Below are 19,373 nucleotides of genomic sequence, written 5' to 3'. Positions count from 1 at the left end.
TTTTTAACCTAAGCTGGTAAAAATAAGCTTAGGCGGTCTTTCATGTGGGTCCCCACATCTGTACCCTAGAGTTCAGAGTGGGGAGGGAACCCTGACATGGTGGCAGAGCGGTGGGATCATTCTGAACCAGAGATCATTTTGAACCAAAAGCACAGACCTGAAGAGGTTTGTTTGTTTTTTAACTGAAAGCAGCTAGAGCTTTTTCTGTCTCTTTGGCTGGCGGCAGAGGTGTTAGTTTTTTAACAAAAGGATTTTTCTGTAGGCTGGGAACAGCTATCAGAGGCAAAGATATCAGGTTACAGCATAGCGAACTGGGAATTCACAAGCAGATTTTTTTTTTCTTTCTAACTCTCGGGTATAGCTAGGTTAAACACAGAGAGGCTAGGATGACAGAAAGCAATGTCCAACAGAAACTGGAATTAGCCAGATCTGAAGCTGAGGAAAGACAGAAGGAACATGAAAGACAGGAAGAACCCAGACAGATAAAGATTGATGCACAAGCGGCCAAAGAAAAAGCTGCTAGGGAGGCAGAAATGGCCAGAGAAAAAGCCAGGGAAAAGACAGAGGAGGCTGCCCAAGAGGCTGCCCACACGAGAGCTATGGAGGCAAAAGAAAAAGAAATGGAGGAGAGGGAAAAACAGAGGAAGCATGCACTGGAGATAAAGAAGGCAAGGGCTCAGCAGAATATACCGAATAACCCTAATAATCCTTCCCCAACATTCCACAAATGGGAGCAACTATGTCCATAGTATGATGAATCCAGTGATATTGCTGAATATTTTCTCACCTTTGAGAAACTGAGACTGTGCACACTCCATAAAATTTCTGATGCTCACAAGATGACATTGGTCGCAAAATTGACTGGAAGAGCTCTGGACATATTCAACAAAATGCCTATTGATGAGGCTTCTGACTAAGATAAATTCAAGGATTTGGTTTTAAAACAATTTCAAGTTACACCTGAAACTTACAGAGTAAAATTTCGAACCCTTAAGAGAGGGCCTGGACTAAGTAATGTGGCTTATGTAAACCACATAAAGGATCTGTTAGCTAAATGGGTCAAAGGAAGGGGTGTCACTGGCTTTGAAGGAGTGTGTGATTTGATGGCTCAGGAACAATTCCTGAATATGTCTGATGATGATATAAACAGTGTTTATGGGATAAGAAAATGGACTCAGCAGAAAATCTTGCTTCTTATGCTGAGCAATATGAGCAGTGCCAGACTGCAGAGAGGCGGGGCAAACCGGAACAAAATGGGTGGAGGGAGGAGAAAGGAACAACCCTGGTCGCAGTTTGAGCAGATACCAGAAGGGACACCCTCAGACCACACCCTACTACCGGGGGCAGCCCAAAGCCCCAACTACACCCCAAGGAAAACCCCAGACACCTTATCGTCCCACCACACTGTTCTCCAGCAACCCACCTCGCCCCAGTGACCAGTCAGCTGTGCGATGTCTTAAATGTAACGAGCTGGGCCATGTAAAGGCCAACTGCCCCAAGAACCCCAACAGATTACAGTTCATTGCACCAGGGTCCCACCAAAGGTCCTCAGGCCCCGATGCCTCACAGATACCCTCAGAGCGGAGGGAAACTGTGAGCGTGGGCTGGAAGAAGGTTACAGCATGGAGAGATACCAGAGCACAAGTGTGGCTATCCACCAATCCTTAGTGGATCCCACATTCATCGACCCAGAGGTCCAAGTGATGATTCAACCCTTCAAGTTAAACTCTTTTGACTTGCCTACAGCCAAGTTGTCTGTCCAGTACAAGAGCTGGTCAGGAACGTGGACTTTTGCAGTCTATGATGATTATCCCATTCCCATGCTGCTGGGGGAAGACTTGGCCAGTCATGTGAAGCTAGACAAGAGGGTGGGAATGGTCACCCACAGCCAGGCTAAGCAAGCTGTCACACCTAGCTCTGTTCCAGAGACTTCTACCAGGGCCCAGTCAGAGATGACGGAACTGGACCCCATGCCAACGTCTGCGACAGCAGTAGTGGATCCAGTCCTAGAGACCCAGACAGAGCCAGTCCCAGAACCGGAACTGGCGGAACAACCAGCACCAGAACCATTGCCAGCACTGAATCTAGTGCTTGCAACCCCAACACCAGAGGGCCCCACCGAACCTGCACTGGCAGCAGCAGATAACCCTACACAAGAGACTCAGCCGGAGCCTGAACCCCAACATAGTGCACCAGCGGAGAGCGGTTCACAGTCAACGGAAACAGCCCCATCACCTGCATTGCTTCCAGAGGGACCAAGCCCAGGTCCACAATCCAATGAGGAACTGATGTCTCCAGCATCAAGGGAACAGTTCCAGACCGAACAGGAAGCAGATGAAAGCCTCCAGAGAGCTTGGACGGCAGCACGGAGCAACCCACCACCTCTCAGGACTTCTAATCGATCCAGGTTTGTTGTAGAAAGAGGTCTTTTATACAAGGAAACTCTTTCTGGTGGACACCAGGAAGACTGGCATTCTCAGAGACAGTCGGTAGTTCCAACTAAGTACCGGGTAAAGCTCTTAAGCTTAGCCCACGATCATCCTAGTGGCCAAACTGGGGTGAACAGAACCAAAGACCATTTGGCAAAGTCGTTCCACTGGGAGGGAAGGGGAAAGGATGTTTCTACCTATGTCCAGTTTTGTGAGGTGTGCCAAAGGTAGGAAAACCCCAAGACCAGGTCAAAGCCCCTCTCCAGCCACTCCCCATCATCAAGGTTCCATTTCAGCGAGTAGCTGTGGATATTCTGGGTCCTTTTCCAAAAAAGACACCCAGAGGAAAGCAGTACGTACTGACTTTCATGGATTTTGCCACCCGAAGGCCGGAAGCAGTAGCTCTAAGCAACACCAGGGCTAAAAGTGTGTGCCAGGCACTAACAGACATTCTTGCCAGGGTCTGTTGGCCCTCCGACATCCTTATAGACGCAGGAACTAATTTCCTGGCAGGAACTATGGAAAGCCTTTGGGAAGTTCATGGGATGAATCACTTGGTTGCCAACTCTTACCCCATGAAACAAATAATCTGGAGAAGTTTAATGGAACTTTGGGGGCCATGATACGTAAATTCGTAAATGAGCACTCCTATGATTGGGACCTAGTGTTGCAGCAGTTGCTCTTTGCCTACAGAGCTGTACCACATCCCAGTTTAGGGTTTTCACCATTTGAACTTGTATATGGCTGCAAGGTTAAGGGGCCATTACAGTTGGTGAAGCAGCAATGGAAGGGGTTTACACCTTCTCCAGGAACGAACATTCTGGACTTTGTAACCAACCTACAAAACACCCTCCGAACTTCTTTAGCTCTTGCTAAAGAAAACCTAAAAGATGCTCAAAAAGAGCAAAAAGTCTGGTATGATAAACATGCCAGAGAGCATTCCTTCCAAGTAGGAGATCAGGTCATGGTCTTGAAGGCGCTCCAGGCCCATAAAATGGAAGCGTCGTGGGAAGGTCCATTCATGGTCCAAGAGCACCTGGGAGCTGTTAATTATCTCATAGCATTCCCCACCTCAAACCAAAAGCCTAAGGTGTACCATATTAATTCTCTAAAGCCCTTTTATTCCAGAGAATTAAAGGTTTGTCAGTTTACAGCCCAGGGAGGAGATGAGGGGGAGCGATAGCTCAGTGGTTTGAGCATTGGCTTGCTAAACCGAGGGTTGTGAGTTCAATCCTTGAGGGGGCCATTTAGGGATTTGGGGCAAAAATTGGGGATTGGTCCTGCTTTGAGCAGGGGGTTGGACTAGATGACCTCCTGAGGTCCCTTCCAACCCTGATATTCTATGATTCTATGACGCTGAGTGGTCTGAAGGCGTCTACTCCGAAGGGAAAAGTGATGGTGGCGTGGAAGAGGTGAACCTCTCTATGACCCTTGGGCGTATGCAGCTACAGCAGATCAAGGAGCTGTGGACTAGCTATGTGCCGATGTTCTCAGCCACCCCAGGACTGACTGAACGGGCATACCACTCCATTGACATAGGTAACGCTCACCCAATTAGAGACGAACCTTATCAGGTGTCTCCTCAAGCTAAAACTGCTATACAATGGGAGATCCAGGATATGCTACAGATGGGTGTAATCCCACCCCTCTGGCAGTGCATGGGCATCTCCAGTGGTTCTAGTTCCCAAACCAGATGGGGAGATACGTTTTTGCATGGACTACCGTAAGCTAAATGCTGTAACTCGCCCAGACAACTATCCAATGCCACGCACAGATGAACTATTGGAGAAACTGGGATGGGCTCAATTCGTCCCTACCTTGGACTTAACCAAGGGGTACTGACAGGTACCGCTAGGTGAATCTGCCAAGGAAAGGTCAGCCTTCACCACACATGTCGGGCTGTATGAATTTAATGTGCTCCCTTTCGGGCTGCGAAATGCACCCGCCACCTTCCAAGAACTTGTAGATGGTCTCCTCGCGGGATTGGGAGAATATGCAGTCGCCTACCTTGACGATGTGGCCATATTTTCGGATTCCTGGGCAGAACACCTGGAACATCTACGAAAAGTCTTTGAGCGCATAAAAGAGGCAAGACTAACTGTTAAGGCTAAGAAGGGTCAAATAGGCCTAAACAGAGTGACGTACCTTGGACAACAGGTGGGTCAAGGAACTATCAACCCCGTACAGGCCAAACTGGATGCTATCCAAAAGTGGCCTGTCCCAAAGTCAAAGAAACAGGTCCAATCCTTCTTAGGCTTGGCTGGATATTACAGGCGATTTGTACCGCAATACAGCCAAATTGCCGCCCCACTGACAGACCTAACCAAAAAGAAACAGCCAAATGCAGTTCAGTGGACTGAAGAGTGTCAGAAGGCCTTTAACCAGCTTTAAGCGACACTCATGTCTGACCCTGTGCTAAGGGCCCCAGATTTTGACAATCCGTTCCTGGTAACCACAGATGCATCCAAGCGTGTTGTGGGAGCAGTTTTAATGCAGGAAGGACCGGATCAAGAATTCCATCCTGTTGTGTTTCTCAGCAAGGAGAAAGAGTTCAGAGTGGGGAGGGAACCCTGACAGACACCTTCAAAAGAAATGAAACAAACATCAACTAAGTTAACCTGAAGTTATATCAACTAAGTTACACACCTAGAAAGGAGAGAGATAATTTACCTTTTTATGGAGGGCATGAAATTCACTATACCTCTTTTCGACAAAATGTTTTCTTCCACTCATCAGCACCTCTATCTTAAAGACCTGTAAAAATATCAATTAAAAAGAGATTAATTTCACCCACTCAAAACATTCAGTCATCTAACACATTAATTTTGTGACCATGATGTATTTCATTCCTTTAATTACAGTAGCTGATCCCCCAAAATCCAGAAGACTCAGGAGACACTGGAGTACAACATTGATTAATGAGGACTCTGACTAAATGCTCTACTAATAAGTTTGTTCAGCAAACACATTTAAAGGCAATTAAGCTTTGGATTTTTTTTTAATCTTTAACTTTTATTATACAATAATAATCCCTTATAGAAATTATTTCACTGAAGGGAGAAGAAAACAAAATGGCAATGAAAACATAAATAGAACAAATACAGGGATTTTGTTTCTCTCTCTCTCTCTCATACAATGCTGCATGGTAACTGCCACACATATGTACAATACGTTCCTCATGACAGAAGTAGTATGTCTTCTACAACAGAAGAGAAATAAACGTGAACAGTACATTGTAGGTTAATTTCTTCCTAACCTGCATATTCATCTCTAATCTCAGCTGGGCTTGTTCTACTGTTTACACCATGGAAAAAAATGTGGTAAAGGCTCGTTTTCTTTGCATGATACGTATGACAGCTTTTGCTGCTGCCTGTGGAAGGTTGAAAGGCCAGACAAAGAAGCTCTCTCAATCCACTAATTAGTAGCTACTAACATGACATTTGCTTGATTCTCAGGTCACTGGATCAAGTTCTGAGGGCAAGTGATGAGAAATATTTTGAAATGCTTGTGAAAACATGGTCTATTAAAGGAAGACAAGATCAGTCAAAAAGCAATGTAAAGAGGGGTGTCTGCTGTTTCCAGCAGTTCTTACACTTGTTCTGTTTTGCTTAGGAAATACTGGAAGTAATTATTCCCAGGATGGTGAGAGGCTATACAAAAGAACAGTATATTACATAAGGACCCAGATTTTGACCCACTCTACTGTCCTTTAAAATGAGTTTGGAAACACTGTTCACACTCAGATCCAGATAAAATGATTTCTACCAGAGTCTGGCCAGATAGCATGGCTCAGATTAAGCTATTCAGGAGTGAGTTGGAACCCATTTTTCAGTGTATGGTGGGTTCTCTGCTAGAACATGTTTTTTAAACATGACTCAAATATGCAATGATTTTCACTGGTTGCCCAAACATGTTAAAAACCAATTTAGTTAGAATCTTACTGAAGCCATGTTAAACATGGGCTTTAATTTGGTTTGAGCCATAATATGAATAGATCCAGAGTGAAGACAATATTTAGCAGGGTAACTTCACTATATACAGATCTTCATTAATACCAGAATTAGTTTGTACATTATAATCCATTGAAACAATTTGGGATTTCATTCTATTTCACTATAACAGGAGTTTTACTATATCCAAGTCACTTTGAGCAGCTTAACCCATTTTTTGGCTACCAGAAACTCTGTCCCCAGAAATTATTTGCTCCTTGCAAAGCTTCAAGACATCAGCAGACATATTTTACAAATTCACAGCTGTAAATGAAATGATATGTATGGAGAAAGGTATTAAAAGATCAACTTAAAGTTAGCTGCTAATTTAACATATTTTTAATGTCTAAGTGGAGTGCATAAATAAAAAGGTGAGGGTAAAAATGCAACTAGAAAGGTAATAAAAGATTTGTGAGGAGCCGGAACAGGGGCTGCAGCCTGGCGCACTCCAAATATACATGCGCCAGGGTTTCCCTCACACCACAAAAGGGACAAGTATCTGGGATTGGGTTGAAAAGCGCCAAGTACGTGCCCGTGCTCACAGCTCCGTGAAGGAGCCGCCAACTGATGTCCCCGACAGGCCTCGGAACCAAGGTGGAATATAGGCTGGCCCACAGGGGCTGCTCACCCTCCAGAGGTGGCAGAAGGTCTTGCTACTTTGTGTCAGGGCGGGACACTAGGGTGAGGGCGTGAAGGGTGTGGAGCACGAGGTTGTATAGATGTTTCCTTGGCACGGTTTGGAAGCATACCGGCTGCAGTTCATGCAGCCGGCTCGCAGTAAAGGGGTGAGGGGATCGATTGGGTCTGCGGGGCAGGGGTCCAATTAAAAGGTCTGGCGGGCCTGGGGTAGTGGGTGGGCGGGCGTGCCCTCGAGCAGGACCCGGTCGAGGTAAGCTCGAGCAGCGGGCGGCAAAGCAGCCTTCGCCTCCTGAAGTAGGCGCCGGGGGGTACTGATGTCTGGAGAGCCCCATGTGCCGAGCGAGCGTCAGGGGATCCAGCCAGTCTCCCTGGTCGTAGTTCAGGAGGTCTCCAACTCTCGTGACTTCTGCCAGGATCAAGCTCTGGTGCACCGTGCGGGACTCCGCCATCTGCACCCGGAGCTGGGGGTTGTGTAGGAGGGGCTCTGCAAGGAGATCTGCCCCCTTGGTGGCTGCCACGGACCTGGTCATTAAAAACAGTTTCCAAGTCCGGAGGAGGTCCTGGTAGAAGACCGGCAGTCCGGAGCGGTCTCGCGGAAGACCTCCCGGACGGAGATAAAAGAGCTGCCAGTCATATCGGAGCCCTCGGATGCGGCGCAGGATGGCGTGCGCCAGTATGCTCCACGCCGAACTGCCTGCACCATAGAGGAGCCTCTGTAGGGCCTGGAGGCAGAAGACATGGACCTGAGTGTGCAGATACTTCAGGCCCTGTCCTCCTTCCTTCAGGGGTAGATGAAGAACCCCTACAGGGGCCCAGTGCATTCCTGACCAAAAGAACCCCAGAATCGATGTCTGGAGGTTGGTCAGGAAACCCGGGGCCAGGACCAGGGTGTTGAGCCGGTACTAGAGCATAGACAGGACTAGCTGATTAAGCACCAGCGCTCTCCCTCAGGGGGAGAGACATCGGAGTAGTCCCGTCCATTTCCGGAGCCGCTCTATCACCCCGCCCTCTAAATTTTCCCAGTTCTCCGGCGGAGAGGGATGCGTGGCAGAAAGGTAAATGCCGAGGTAGAGCAGCGGACCTGCGCTCCACCGGACGGTCTGAAGTGCGGGTGGGAGGGAGCTCGCCTGCCGCCAGTCTCCTACCGCCAAGCCAGAACTCTTGACCCATTTGACTCGGGCGGAGGAGGCTGCTGAATAGATGGCCTGGCAAGCCTCCACCCACGCCAAGTCGCCCGGGTCCTGGACCACGAGGAGCACGTCATCAGCGTACACCGACAGGACCAGCCGCAGCTCCGGCTCCCGCAGCACCAACCCTGTCAACCTCCTGCGGAGGAGACAGAGGAAGGGCTCCATCGCCAGAGCGTACAGCTGGCCCGAGAGGGGGCACCCCTACCGTACTCCTGGCCCGAAGCTGACCGGTTCGGTCAGGGTCCAGTTGAGCTTAACCAGACACTCTGCACAAGCGTACAGCACCCAGAGAAAACCCACAAACCGGGGTCAGAAGTCAAATGCCTGCAGAGTGCTCAGGAGGTACCCGTGGTCCACCCTATCGAACGCCTTCTACTGATCTAGGGACAGGAGGGCCAACGACAGACCGTCTCTACACCCGAGTTCCAAAAGGTCCCGAACCATAAATAGGTTATCAAAGATACTGCGGTCCGGGACAGTGTAGGTCTGGTCTGGGTGGATCACGTCCGCCAGCACAGACCCTAGCCGCAGCGAGATTGCTTTCACTACGATTTTGTAGTCCGTGCTCAGGAGCGAGACGGGACGCCAATTTCATAAATCGCGGAGGTCCCCCTTCTTCGGCAATAAGGCGAGCACAGCTCGCCTGCACGAAAGAGGGAGGACCCCGCTCTGCAGAGACTCGGTCCAGGCTCTGGCCCTCCCGCACATCTCTACCGGTTCCGTGAGGGGGGTGCCATCTTCTGCCAGGAGGCAGGTGACGTGTTTCTTGGCCCCCCTCGTTTTCTCCAGGGCATAGAAGAAGTGGGAGCCGCGATCCATCTCCCGAAGGAGGCAGATGTGGGATTGAACAAAGGCACCCAGGGCCCGATGGTCCTCGAGGGCCCAGAGCTCCTCCCGCTTCTCCCGGCACGCTCCGCAGAAGAGCGGGTCCTCGGGGCTGGCAGCCAGACGCCTCTCCAGCTCTAAGACCTCCCGTTCCAACTGCTCTATTGCCGCATTTCTCCGTCGGCTGGCGCCCCGGGTGTAGTCGCGGCAGAAAAGCCGGGCGCGCACCTTCCCCAGGTCCCACCATCGCTGCGCCGAGGGAAAGGCACGCAACTGACCTCGCCAGGCCAGCCAGAATTCCCGGAAGGACGTCACGAAGCTCTCATCCTCCAACAGGCTGTTGTTAAAATGCCAGTTGGCCGTCCCCAGCCTCTCCACATGGAGGGAGGCTGTCACGGTGGCTAGGTGATGGTCAGAAAATGGGGCCAGCCGAATGCTGGAGAAGTGGGCTCGTGAGAGATGGAAGCGTGATAAATAAATGCGATCCAACCGGGAGTGGCTCGACCGATGGGCTTCCACCCGGACAAAGGTGAACATGGAAGTGCCATCCGGGTGGTGATCACGCCAGATGTCCACTAGGGAGTGATGTTCAGCTATCTCCCGGAGGGTGTCCGCGGCGGCTGGGCTCTGCTCGGTCCCCGAGCGGTCCCGCTCCTCGAGGGTGGTATTAAAATCCCCTCCCAGGACCAGGCACTCATGAGAATCTAAGGTGCCGAGGAAGGCGGACGCCTGCTGATAGAATTGCAGCCGCTCCGGGCCCAATGTCGGGGCATACACGTTAACGAGGTTAACCATGAGCCCCTCCATACGGACCCGGAGATGCAGCAGGTGACCCGGCACGGCCTCAGCGACCCCTAGCACCTCGGACCTAAGGTCGGGGGAGAACAGGGTCGCCACTCCAGCCTGCCGAACTGTGGAATGGCTAAAGTAGACCCTGTCCCCCCACTCCAGCCGCCAACTGTCTTCAGCGGTCAGATCCGTATGGGTCTCCTGCAGGAAAACCACAGAGTACCCTCCCTCCCGAAGGAAGGAGAGCACCTGGGACCTGCGGAGAGCCATCCTACAACTCCGGGTGTTCAACGTTGCGATGGTGAGAGGTGTCATGGGGAGGGCCGGGGGGGATCCTCACTGGCAGGAACGCTCGCATCCCCCAGCGGGCTGCGCAACAGTCCTTGACCCGTCCCGTAGGTAATTGGTCACGGAAGACGTGGACCCGCCAGTAGGCCGCGGCATCCTGCTTTCCGGTCCCTTTACGGCCCTTGTGGCCTGGAGGATTTGAAAAAAGTCCCCCCCATCGCTGGACAGCAAGCTGTACCTTGTTGCAGGAGCCACGGACATCCTCTAAAAACTTCCGCAGTTCTTCTCGCAGCTCATGGGGGGGTGGGGTTACAGTTTCCCGGTTGTTCCCCGGTGGGCCCTTGGTGCCGCCCCGTGGCCCACTAAAATGGGCAAGCAGGGTGCGGACCCCCAACGGGGTGCCTGATGGGCTGGAGCTTCTAAGCCCACCTCAAGCCCTGGGGCGATAGGGGGTGGTGGAGGGAAAATAGCAGCCCCTAATGGGTCGGGGCAGGAAAATATAAAGGCCGCTCCCTGGGGGTCATCAGTTGGAAAAGGTAAGGAGACAGCCTTGGTGGTGGCGATAACATCGCAGGAGGTAGACTGGATAGGGGTAGGGGCAGGGGCAGGGCAGAGGCGAGGTTCTGGGTTTTGGGAGGCAAGCAGCTGAAGGGTGGCGCCTCCCGATCAGGCTCGAGGGCTAAGGGGGTGGGGAGGGAGCTCTCAGTGATACTGGGCGCGGGCTCTATGGTAGATTTAGCGGCCACAGCATCAGGAGGTGGATTATCTTCTGTTGGGCACCCACCCGGGAAGGAAATCGATTGCTCTGCACCAACGGGGGGTGCCCCTGGCGACTCATGTCCCGGCTGTGTGGTGTCGGCTGTCACCTGAGCAGGCTCGGTGGTCTTCAGCGGGGTGCCATCAGCAGCCGGGTCGATGGAGGAGTCCAGGGGCTCCTCGGAGGTGGGAGCAGAAGCAGCAGTTAGGGGGAGGAAGCATGGGGAAAAGAGGGGTGGAGTGAGGTCACCCAAATTGAGGTTTGCTGGCAAAAGGTCGTCCTCCCCCTGGGTGACCGGGGTCAGATCTAGGGCCTCGATCTCCTCGAACATGGAGGAGAGGACACTTTCTGCCGCCCCGGGGTTCTCCCCGCTGGCACCCGCCACAACGGTTACCCCGGGGTTCACATGGGCTTCAGGTAGTGTCAGGCAGAAGGGGCTTCCTCGAGGGTCTCGGAGGGGAGGGTCTCCCGTGGAGGGGAGACACTACCTTCCAGTGCTACCACGTCTTTCCCGGCTGACACCGGTGGATGGGATGCACTCGTGGGCAAAGCAGAAGGTTCGGCATCAGTGCATTGGTCTTCCGGGGGCCTCCGCTTCGGGTAGATGAGGCGGAGCTCGAGCCTTCCCCTTGCCTCGCTTCCCCTGGACTAGGGCCCAGCCCTCCACGGCATCATCTGGGGGCTGGTTAGCAGGGGTCATGTCGGGGGTAAAGGCGATGGCTCAGGGACTTGGGGGGGGAACGGTGGGGCGGCATAAGGGAGGGAGGATTCTCCCTGGGGCAGGCTCTCTCCCATGCCTGGTGGTATCTCTGCCACACCCTCCTCCATAGGCCAGGTCAGATTGTCAGCAGCGAGGGCGGGGCTCTCCCGCTCGTCTGGGCATTGTAGGGGAGGTGCCCCTTGGGCCTTAGCAGGAGTAGTGGTGGTCCGAAGAGGAGGGGGGGCAGGTTTGGGTATCGGGCGGCCAGGGGCGTCGGCAATGACGGGGTTGATGTCCTGCCGAGTCTCGGGGATCCCAGGTGCCCCTCCTTGCCGGGCTAAAAGGAAAGTCCCTCCGGACATGCCCCGACGCCCGGCAGAGGTAGCACCGGGCTTCCCCTGTGGAGAAATACACCCGGTAATGGGCCCCCTGGTGGGGGACTAGGAAGGATCCCTCGAGCGCCTCTCCGTCACGCGCCACCGACAGCAGTAGAAGCTGCACTTGCCAGCGGAAGGGAAAGATGTGACGGAGGGTGGGGTCCTTGCAGCCCAACGGGAGAGGGCTGATAACAGAAACAGGTTTCCCCAGGGTGGAAAGGGCGGGTAGCAGGGCAGCATTGGGGAGAAAAGGAAGGACAGAGGTCAGGACCAGGCGGACGCCCAGGTCCTCCAGCGGCTCTAGGGGGACAAACACCCCCCCCACCGCCAGGCCCCTCTCCACCGCCTCATGGGCGGCAGCCTCTGATGCTAAGAAGAAAATGACCTTCCCGTACATTTTGGAGGCCGCTACAATGGCCGAGGGCCCCACCCCTTGCCAACGCCCGCATGGGGCGAGGCGGGCACCAGGAGGCATCGGACACCGTGCTTCCTTGTCATGGTGGGAAAGGGTCCCCGGCCACTATTGATGGTGGCGGTGGCGGAGGCGGTGGGCGGGAGAGATGACGAGGCGGCAGGCGGGGGGGCTGCCGCCACCCGGGCATACATCCTGGGGGCCGAGGGAGGGACACCCGCAGAGCTGGTGGAGGGGGCAGTGGGGAAGGATGCTGTGGTCGGTGGCGCGGCTGCAGCAGTGGGAGTGGCCCCTGCCATGGAGGGCCTGGTGGTTTTAGCGAGTCCCTTCCCCTTCTTCTTGCCCTGGCCTTTCCCGCCGGCTGCGGGGGCTCCCCTAGAGTCTGGGGAGGCGGTGGGCATGGTAGCAGCGGAGGTCACCCCGGTGCCCTCCACTGCCGATGCCCCAGCGGGGGCGGTGGCAGGTGGTTAACAGGAGTTGGGGTCAGGTAAAAAGGGACAGGCTGTGGGATGGACAGTTTGGGGGGGGCACATGAACCAACGTACGCTTGTCCAGAGAGTCCTGTTTGGTTGGCTGGTGCTTCTGGCTCACATGGTGGAATCAGGGCGAGCGGCTAAGTCCAGAGGCAGATGTTAAACAGCCAGCAAAGATGGTGGAGGAGGCAGTTGTGAAGATGGTAGTGTGGGGGTTGGGAGGACACAGATGGATGGGGGGGTAGCTCCGTGCCACACCCCCTGTATCCTACAAACACAGTTAAGACACAGTCAAGGCCTCCCCCTACACGAGAGCACAGTTCGAAAGTTACTCAGTCTTGGGCCCCCTCCACGGCGATTTGTAGATTCCCCAGGCGGTGTTCCTCCGGTAGACGGCTTTTTCCCTATCTGTTCTGGGCTTTCCTTTTTGCAGCTGCAACATTCCAGGGATGCCGGAGCAGATGATAAGAAATTTTCTCGGCCGGAGACGGGTCCGCAAACAAACAGCAAGCGGCTGGATCTGGGGGCTGGGTCCCTTCACTCCCCCCCTCCGGGGAGAGGGCCAGCAGGCCCCCCCTCTCTCGGGGGGGGGGGGGTTCAGCTGGAGCAGCAGCGGCTTCCGAGGGCGGGGGGGGGGGGGCGGTAACAGCCAGCTGGCCAGCACTCTAGCAACAGCAGAAAAACAACAAAAAGAAAAGAAAGGGGGGAGGAAGCTGAAAGCAGGGGCAAAAAGCAAGGAAAGCCCAGGCCAGAGGGCAGCAGCAGGAGAGGGCTAGAAGGGAGCCTTCTTCCCTGTAGAGGGAAGGAAGTTTGCTATAAATTAATTAAAGCACCTGAAGACAATTAAAGCACCTGAAGCCAGTCACATGATAAAACCCCCCTGCTTCAATCAGACAAGAGGAGGAGTTGAAGCAGAGTGGATTGGTGTGGGAGCAGAGAGCAGTTTGGAGGAGTTGAAGCAGAGTGGATTGGTGTTGGAGCAGAGAGCACTCTGCTTCAACTCCTCCAAACTGGATTGGCATTGGAGCAAAGAGCAGTTTGGAGGAGTTGAAACAGAGTGGATTGGTGTTGGAGCAGAGAGCAGTTTTGAGGGAAGCAGAGAAGAGTTTGGAGAAGTGCTGCGGTGGGCTAAGAAGACTAAGACCCTAGGTAAAGGGACACCTGGTTTGTGCAGAGGGAGGGCTGGAAGCCCCACAAGCTGAAGGGCAGGAGAGGGAAGTAGCCCAGGGGAAGGAACCGCTAGTTCTATACCTAAGGCCCCTGGGCTGGGACCCGGAGGAGAGGGCAGACCCGGGTCCCTCCCTCTCCACTCCCCTCCTTCTCCACTCCCCCCCCCGGACACTAGTGGGGCAGTTAATACCCCAGTTCAGAGGCAAGAAACGGTGCCCTGAACCCCCACCCAAGAAGAGAAAGCGTGAGACCCATCATAGTAGTGCCGGCAATTTGCCACAGTAGTCAAATGTAGGAGTACATAAAAGTTTTCATCCTGCTTCCATAAATGTCTTAACAATCCCCAAATGTTTACAAGTTAAATATTTTGCTTAAATGTAAAATAAAGTTTGAGCAAAGCAGCCCATAAAGCAGAAATGCATCTGAATTAATAAAAAAACATATTGTACTTATGAGTATTGATTGTTAAATTACTTCATTGCGGTTGCAGAAGTTCCAATCTTATCTCATCATCATTTACTAGATCACTTCTCACAATCTTAGCACAGAGATGAGTTTTGTGTCACTATTTTCAACAAGGGTCTTGCGATGTATGTGTGTGTGAGAGAGAAATCTTTGTATAAGGGAAGGGTGGAATCTCCTAACAGACACAAAATACCTAGTGAATATAGACAAGTCTGACAATTTAACTGAGCAATTGCAGGCACTGACAGAAATACAATGTGAGGAAACTGGTGCACCTAGGTGAAAGTGCCAAAATAAAGACGGAAGAATTATGGACGAAATTGTAACAGTACAAGGAAATTACTTTTCTATGTAAGAATGTTCACATTCTGTTGACCAGATAACTCTGAACAGACATATCACTTTTTATATGTGAGGTACAGCTAAATGCCCTGAGAATGAAAAATGTAATAATTAATCATGGAGTCAGATAACTAATGCTGCTCTTACAACAGACAGAAATTATACTTACAGTGAATGATCCACATTTAGTCTTGGCTTGGACAATAAGTACAGTAGGTTTACAGTGATGTTACTGTGTCCTTTATTAAAGGCACTGGGTGAAAGGCTACCAACCCATAAATTCTGCCACTAAATACAATGTATCCTTTCTCTCTGGTACCACAACAAAAGCCTGCTCAACCATTACCAAAGCTGTTTGCACAGAGCTTAATGTAGGAGTGATTGTTCAACACACTTTAATCTGTGCAAAACGAAGAGCGGGATGAACAGCTCTGGATCTGTAGTCAGAGCATAAGATGCATATCTTTCTCCAGCTGAAATTGTCATCTCTGCCAAAAAAGATGACACTCCAACTCACCATCAAAATGTTGGAGTGGGAGAGCTGGAATCTATTAAATCAAATACTGTATTAAGAACTCATTGTAGGAAGTCCTAACAAAGTAAGAGACACATCTACATAACTACCTCTCTTTAAAATTAATTTTTTAAAAAATATGCAATAATAATACAAGCTAGAAATTAGTAAGACACCAACTGCTTCCCTTTTATAGTTTTTATAGAACAGTGGCCCAATTCTTGGTTCCCAATTGGCCCCATTACACTCCGCTGGTGCAGCATAAAGTGGCCATTAATGGGGTTTCTCAGACAACGCAGAGCTGTCAGAATGGCTCTCAGCTCACTGCATTCTCAGTTGTCCCAGAGGGACCACTGCAGCCATATTGCAAGCTAAGATAGCCCTCAGATTGCTCTAGCTTACACCAAGGAGCACTGAGTGCAGGAATGGAAAATCAGATTCAAGGTGACACAATCCCTTTCTCCCTCCAACCTTTCTCCCAATACCAGTGAAAGTAAACTGTGTGTTTACCACTCTCCTCTGATTGGTGATACAAAGGTGACTATGTCCAATACCAACAACTCCTTCTATATACTGCTCCCATCTAAATCAATGGGACTGGAACAAGGATCAGAGGTCTGTACTTTAACTTAAGAATATAAGAATGGCCATGCTGGGTTAGACCAAAGGTCCATCCAGCTGAGTATGCTATCTACCGACAGTGGCCAATACCAGGTGCCCCAGAGGGAGTGAACCTAACAGGTAATGCGCAAGTGATTTCTCTCCTCCCATCCATCTCCACCATCTGACAAACAAAAGCTAGGGACACCATTCCTTACCCATCCTGGTTAATAACCATTAATGGAGTTAACCTCCACAAATTTATTCAGTTCTCTTTTAAACCCTGTTATAGTCCTAGCCTTCAGAACCTCCTCAGGCAAGGAGTTCCACAGGTTGATTGTGTGCTGTGTGAAGAAGAGCTTCCTTTTATTTGTTTTAAACCTGCCGCCCATTAATTTCATTTGGTGGCCCCTAGTTCCTATATTATGGGAACAAGTAAATAACTTTTCCTTATTCACTTTCTCCACACCGCTCATGATTTTATATACCTCTATCATATCCCCCCTTAGTCTCCTCTTTTCCAAGCTGAAAAATCCTAGCATCTTTAATCCCTCCTCATATGGGACCCGTTCCAAACCCCTAATTATTTTAGTTGTCCTTCTCTGAACCTTTTCTAATGCCAGTATATGTTTTTTGAGATGAGGAGAACACATCTATATGCAGTATTCAAGATGTGGGCGTACCATGGATTTATATAAGGGCAATAAGATATTCTCCATCTTATTCTCTATCCTTTTTTCTTTCTTTTTTTTTTTTTAAACCTTGGACAACAATTCAACTCAGCTTTTTACATAAAATTGTTTACAAAAGTTGAGACAAATGGACTGATACAAACTGAACCGTATAGGTTAAAAGAACTGTGATAAGACATCTTCCAGGCTCCTGGTAACAAATAATGGGTTGATAGGACAGTGAGCTAAAAGATTCCAGAAATGGGAGAAAGTGTTTAAAGCTGAAAGCATCAAAACGCGTTTTAATTGGTTCATGTTAATGCTAAATGGCTGTCACCATTTTTGGACATTGTTTATTTGGGTGTCACGGAAATGGAGTGGCAGGTGGGACAGCTGGACTGGAAGGAGAAAACACCACCTTTCCATCTCTTCTTGGACTCTGGGATCTACCTTGACACCTTTGGGTCTTTATCATCTTGACCCTGAAAGGCATCCTGACCAGACTTGGCCAGAGAGAGGAAACTGATGACATCGTCAAATAGTTGCAAAATGAAACTTAGGTTCCTGTACTTACACCCACCTATCCCACCCCTGTGACTTTTTCCTTCCCCGTCATGTTTCTTCTCTTTCCTCTTCTTTTTTTTGCCTTCTGTCTAACAACAGTCTGGCTTAGCCAGACAAGACGGCATCCTTTACAGCACTGCTGTGAGCCTGTGACAACTGAGACTGCTAAAAGAAATGCCCTAAACCAGAGGTTCTCAACCATTTTCTTTCTGAGCCCCCCCCCGCCCCCCAAACATGTGATAAAAGCTCCACGGCCCACTTGTACCACAATAACTGATTTTCTGCATATAAAAGCCAGGGCTGGCATTAGGAGGTAGCTAGCAGGGCCCCATACCCTGGGGGCCCACACGAAGCTACATTGCTCAGGCTTCAGCTTCAGTACCAGGTGGCAGGGCTCAGGGACCTGGGCTTCCGACCCATGTGGTAGGGCTTTGGCTTTCTGCCCTGGGCCCCAGAGAGTCTAATACTGGCCCTGCTTGGAGGCCCCCCTGAAATCTGCTTGAGGTCCCCTAGGGGGCCCCGGATCCCTGGCTGAGAACCACTGCCCTAAACAGCATGAGATTGTTTACCAGGCCCCATAGAGGCTGGTATGACCAAACACGATACCCATGTTTCTCCAGCAGTGATGGTGCTGACTTTTAATTGCAACAGTGACAGAAGCTCCATTTTCTATCTTTGATTTTCTTTTCTGTCCCGTTTTGTGTGCGTTTGTCTTCTTTTATCTTCAAGGAAATGGGACTGGACTTCTACAACAGCAAAACAGCAGCAGCAACTACAGCTGCACACCATCTCAACTAACTTCTTTTCTTTTCCCCCAAAAGGACAGTTAATACCAATTGCCCAACAAGGGTTTTTCCCTCTACAAACTTTCTACAGCTAAAGGAAACGGAATAAAGTATATTCTTAATCTTACTTAAACAATTTGAAATATGAAGTGTTAACTGTTCTTCCTTTTTTCCCTGTATCTTTAATAAAAAGCTAAAATGATAGTTAATCATTGGTTGTTACAATACGAGTGAACAAGAGATAAGTGTGGTTTTGCATCAGGTTAACTATGCACCAGTGAACATGAGTTTTATTTACATATTATCCCTTGTTCGGCCAGAGACACCCCCTTTTCCACACAACAGGAGGAGGCATGGACAGGTTGGAGGGGTTAGCAGGTCATTAACAATGTTACTGTTTCATAACAAATTCTGTTTAGTTTTGGTGCAAGGAAATACGCTATTTGAGACAGAAATTTTAGTTGTCCAAGATGAGGAAATATAGAGGTATTATACACATATCTAAATTGCACAATATTTTTAAGTTTGAATCGTTTATATGCATTCATATGATTTGTATGACATATACTTTAATACTTTATAAACTATATAAACTTATACAAACAACCTTTCAGTGGAGGGACAGACTTGTAGCATCCTGGTTTAGAATTTGTACAAAATGAGGAGAGTTGTACAAAAACCAGAAGCACTGAGGAGAAATTTACCAAAGTCATATATCTGTTAAATGAGAAACAAAACATAGGACTGAGCTTACCAATACTATTTAATGTATGACTTACAGAAATAAATACATCCCTTTAAAAGTCTCAGCATGCCTGACAGACTTTTTGACTGAGGAATAGCTAATGCATTCAGCTCTCAAGCAGCTCAACCTTAAACCTCTGTCATGGCCATATGGAAGAAATTCCAGAACAAACGAAATGGCAGCCACGGTCCATGAAGCACTAATAGGATTTCCACACGTTTAGTGTTTCATTAATGTTCAGACAATGGCACCTTTTCTCTGGTTCAGTTGGACTATGCTCACTGCAAGAGCAGGGTGTGTGGGTGGAGCCAGAGTTAGTTTTATACCTAGACTGCATGGAGCAAACCAGGGCTGATCCAATCATCAGCATAAATAACAGCAGTTCCATGGCTGCTCTAGCATGTACCTAGCTGCACATAGGTACAGCACCCAGTACAATGGGTCCTGGTCCATAACTGGGGCTCCTAGGCACAAGAGTAATACAAATAAATAATCACACAGGTACAGCAGCTGTTTTTTTGGGTGGGTTAAATACTTATTACTATTTGCATTAGTTATTTTTATTATGGTATTGCTTTGTCCAGAATCAAAACACAAGGAGGTATATCACAGAAAACTGTTCTGTTAATTCATGGAAAATAAATGTATT

General features: G+C 50.0%; 1 protein-coding gene across 1 annotated transcript in view; it reads right to left on the bottom strand.

Moving 5' to 3' along the window:
• The window catches only part of SNX24 (sorting nexin 24), a 139,091-nt gene that overhangs the window by 57,040 nt on the left and 62,678 nt on the right, over positions 1 to 19,373 (bottom strand). The window contains exon 2 of the mRNA XM_037901620.2: positions 5,100 to 5,183. Within this exon, the coding sequence (XP_037757548.1) occupies positions 5,100 to 5,183 (84 nt within the window). The remainder of the gene's footprint in view (positions 1 to 5,099; positions 5,184 to 19,373) is intronic.

Source organism: Chelonia mydas, chromosome 5 (genome assembly GCF_015237465.2).
Source record: "Chelonia mydas isolate rCheMyd1 chromosome 5, rCheMyd1.pri.v2, whole genome shotgun sequence".
NCBI lineage: Eukaryota > Metazoa > Chordata > Testudines > Cheloniidae > Chelonia > Chelonia mydas.
Note: the sequence above shows the minus strand (reverse complement) of the source record. Positions and strands in the feature narration are given on the sequence as shown.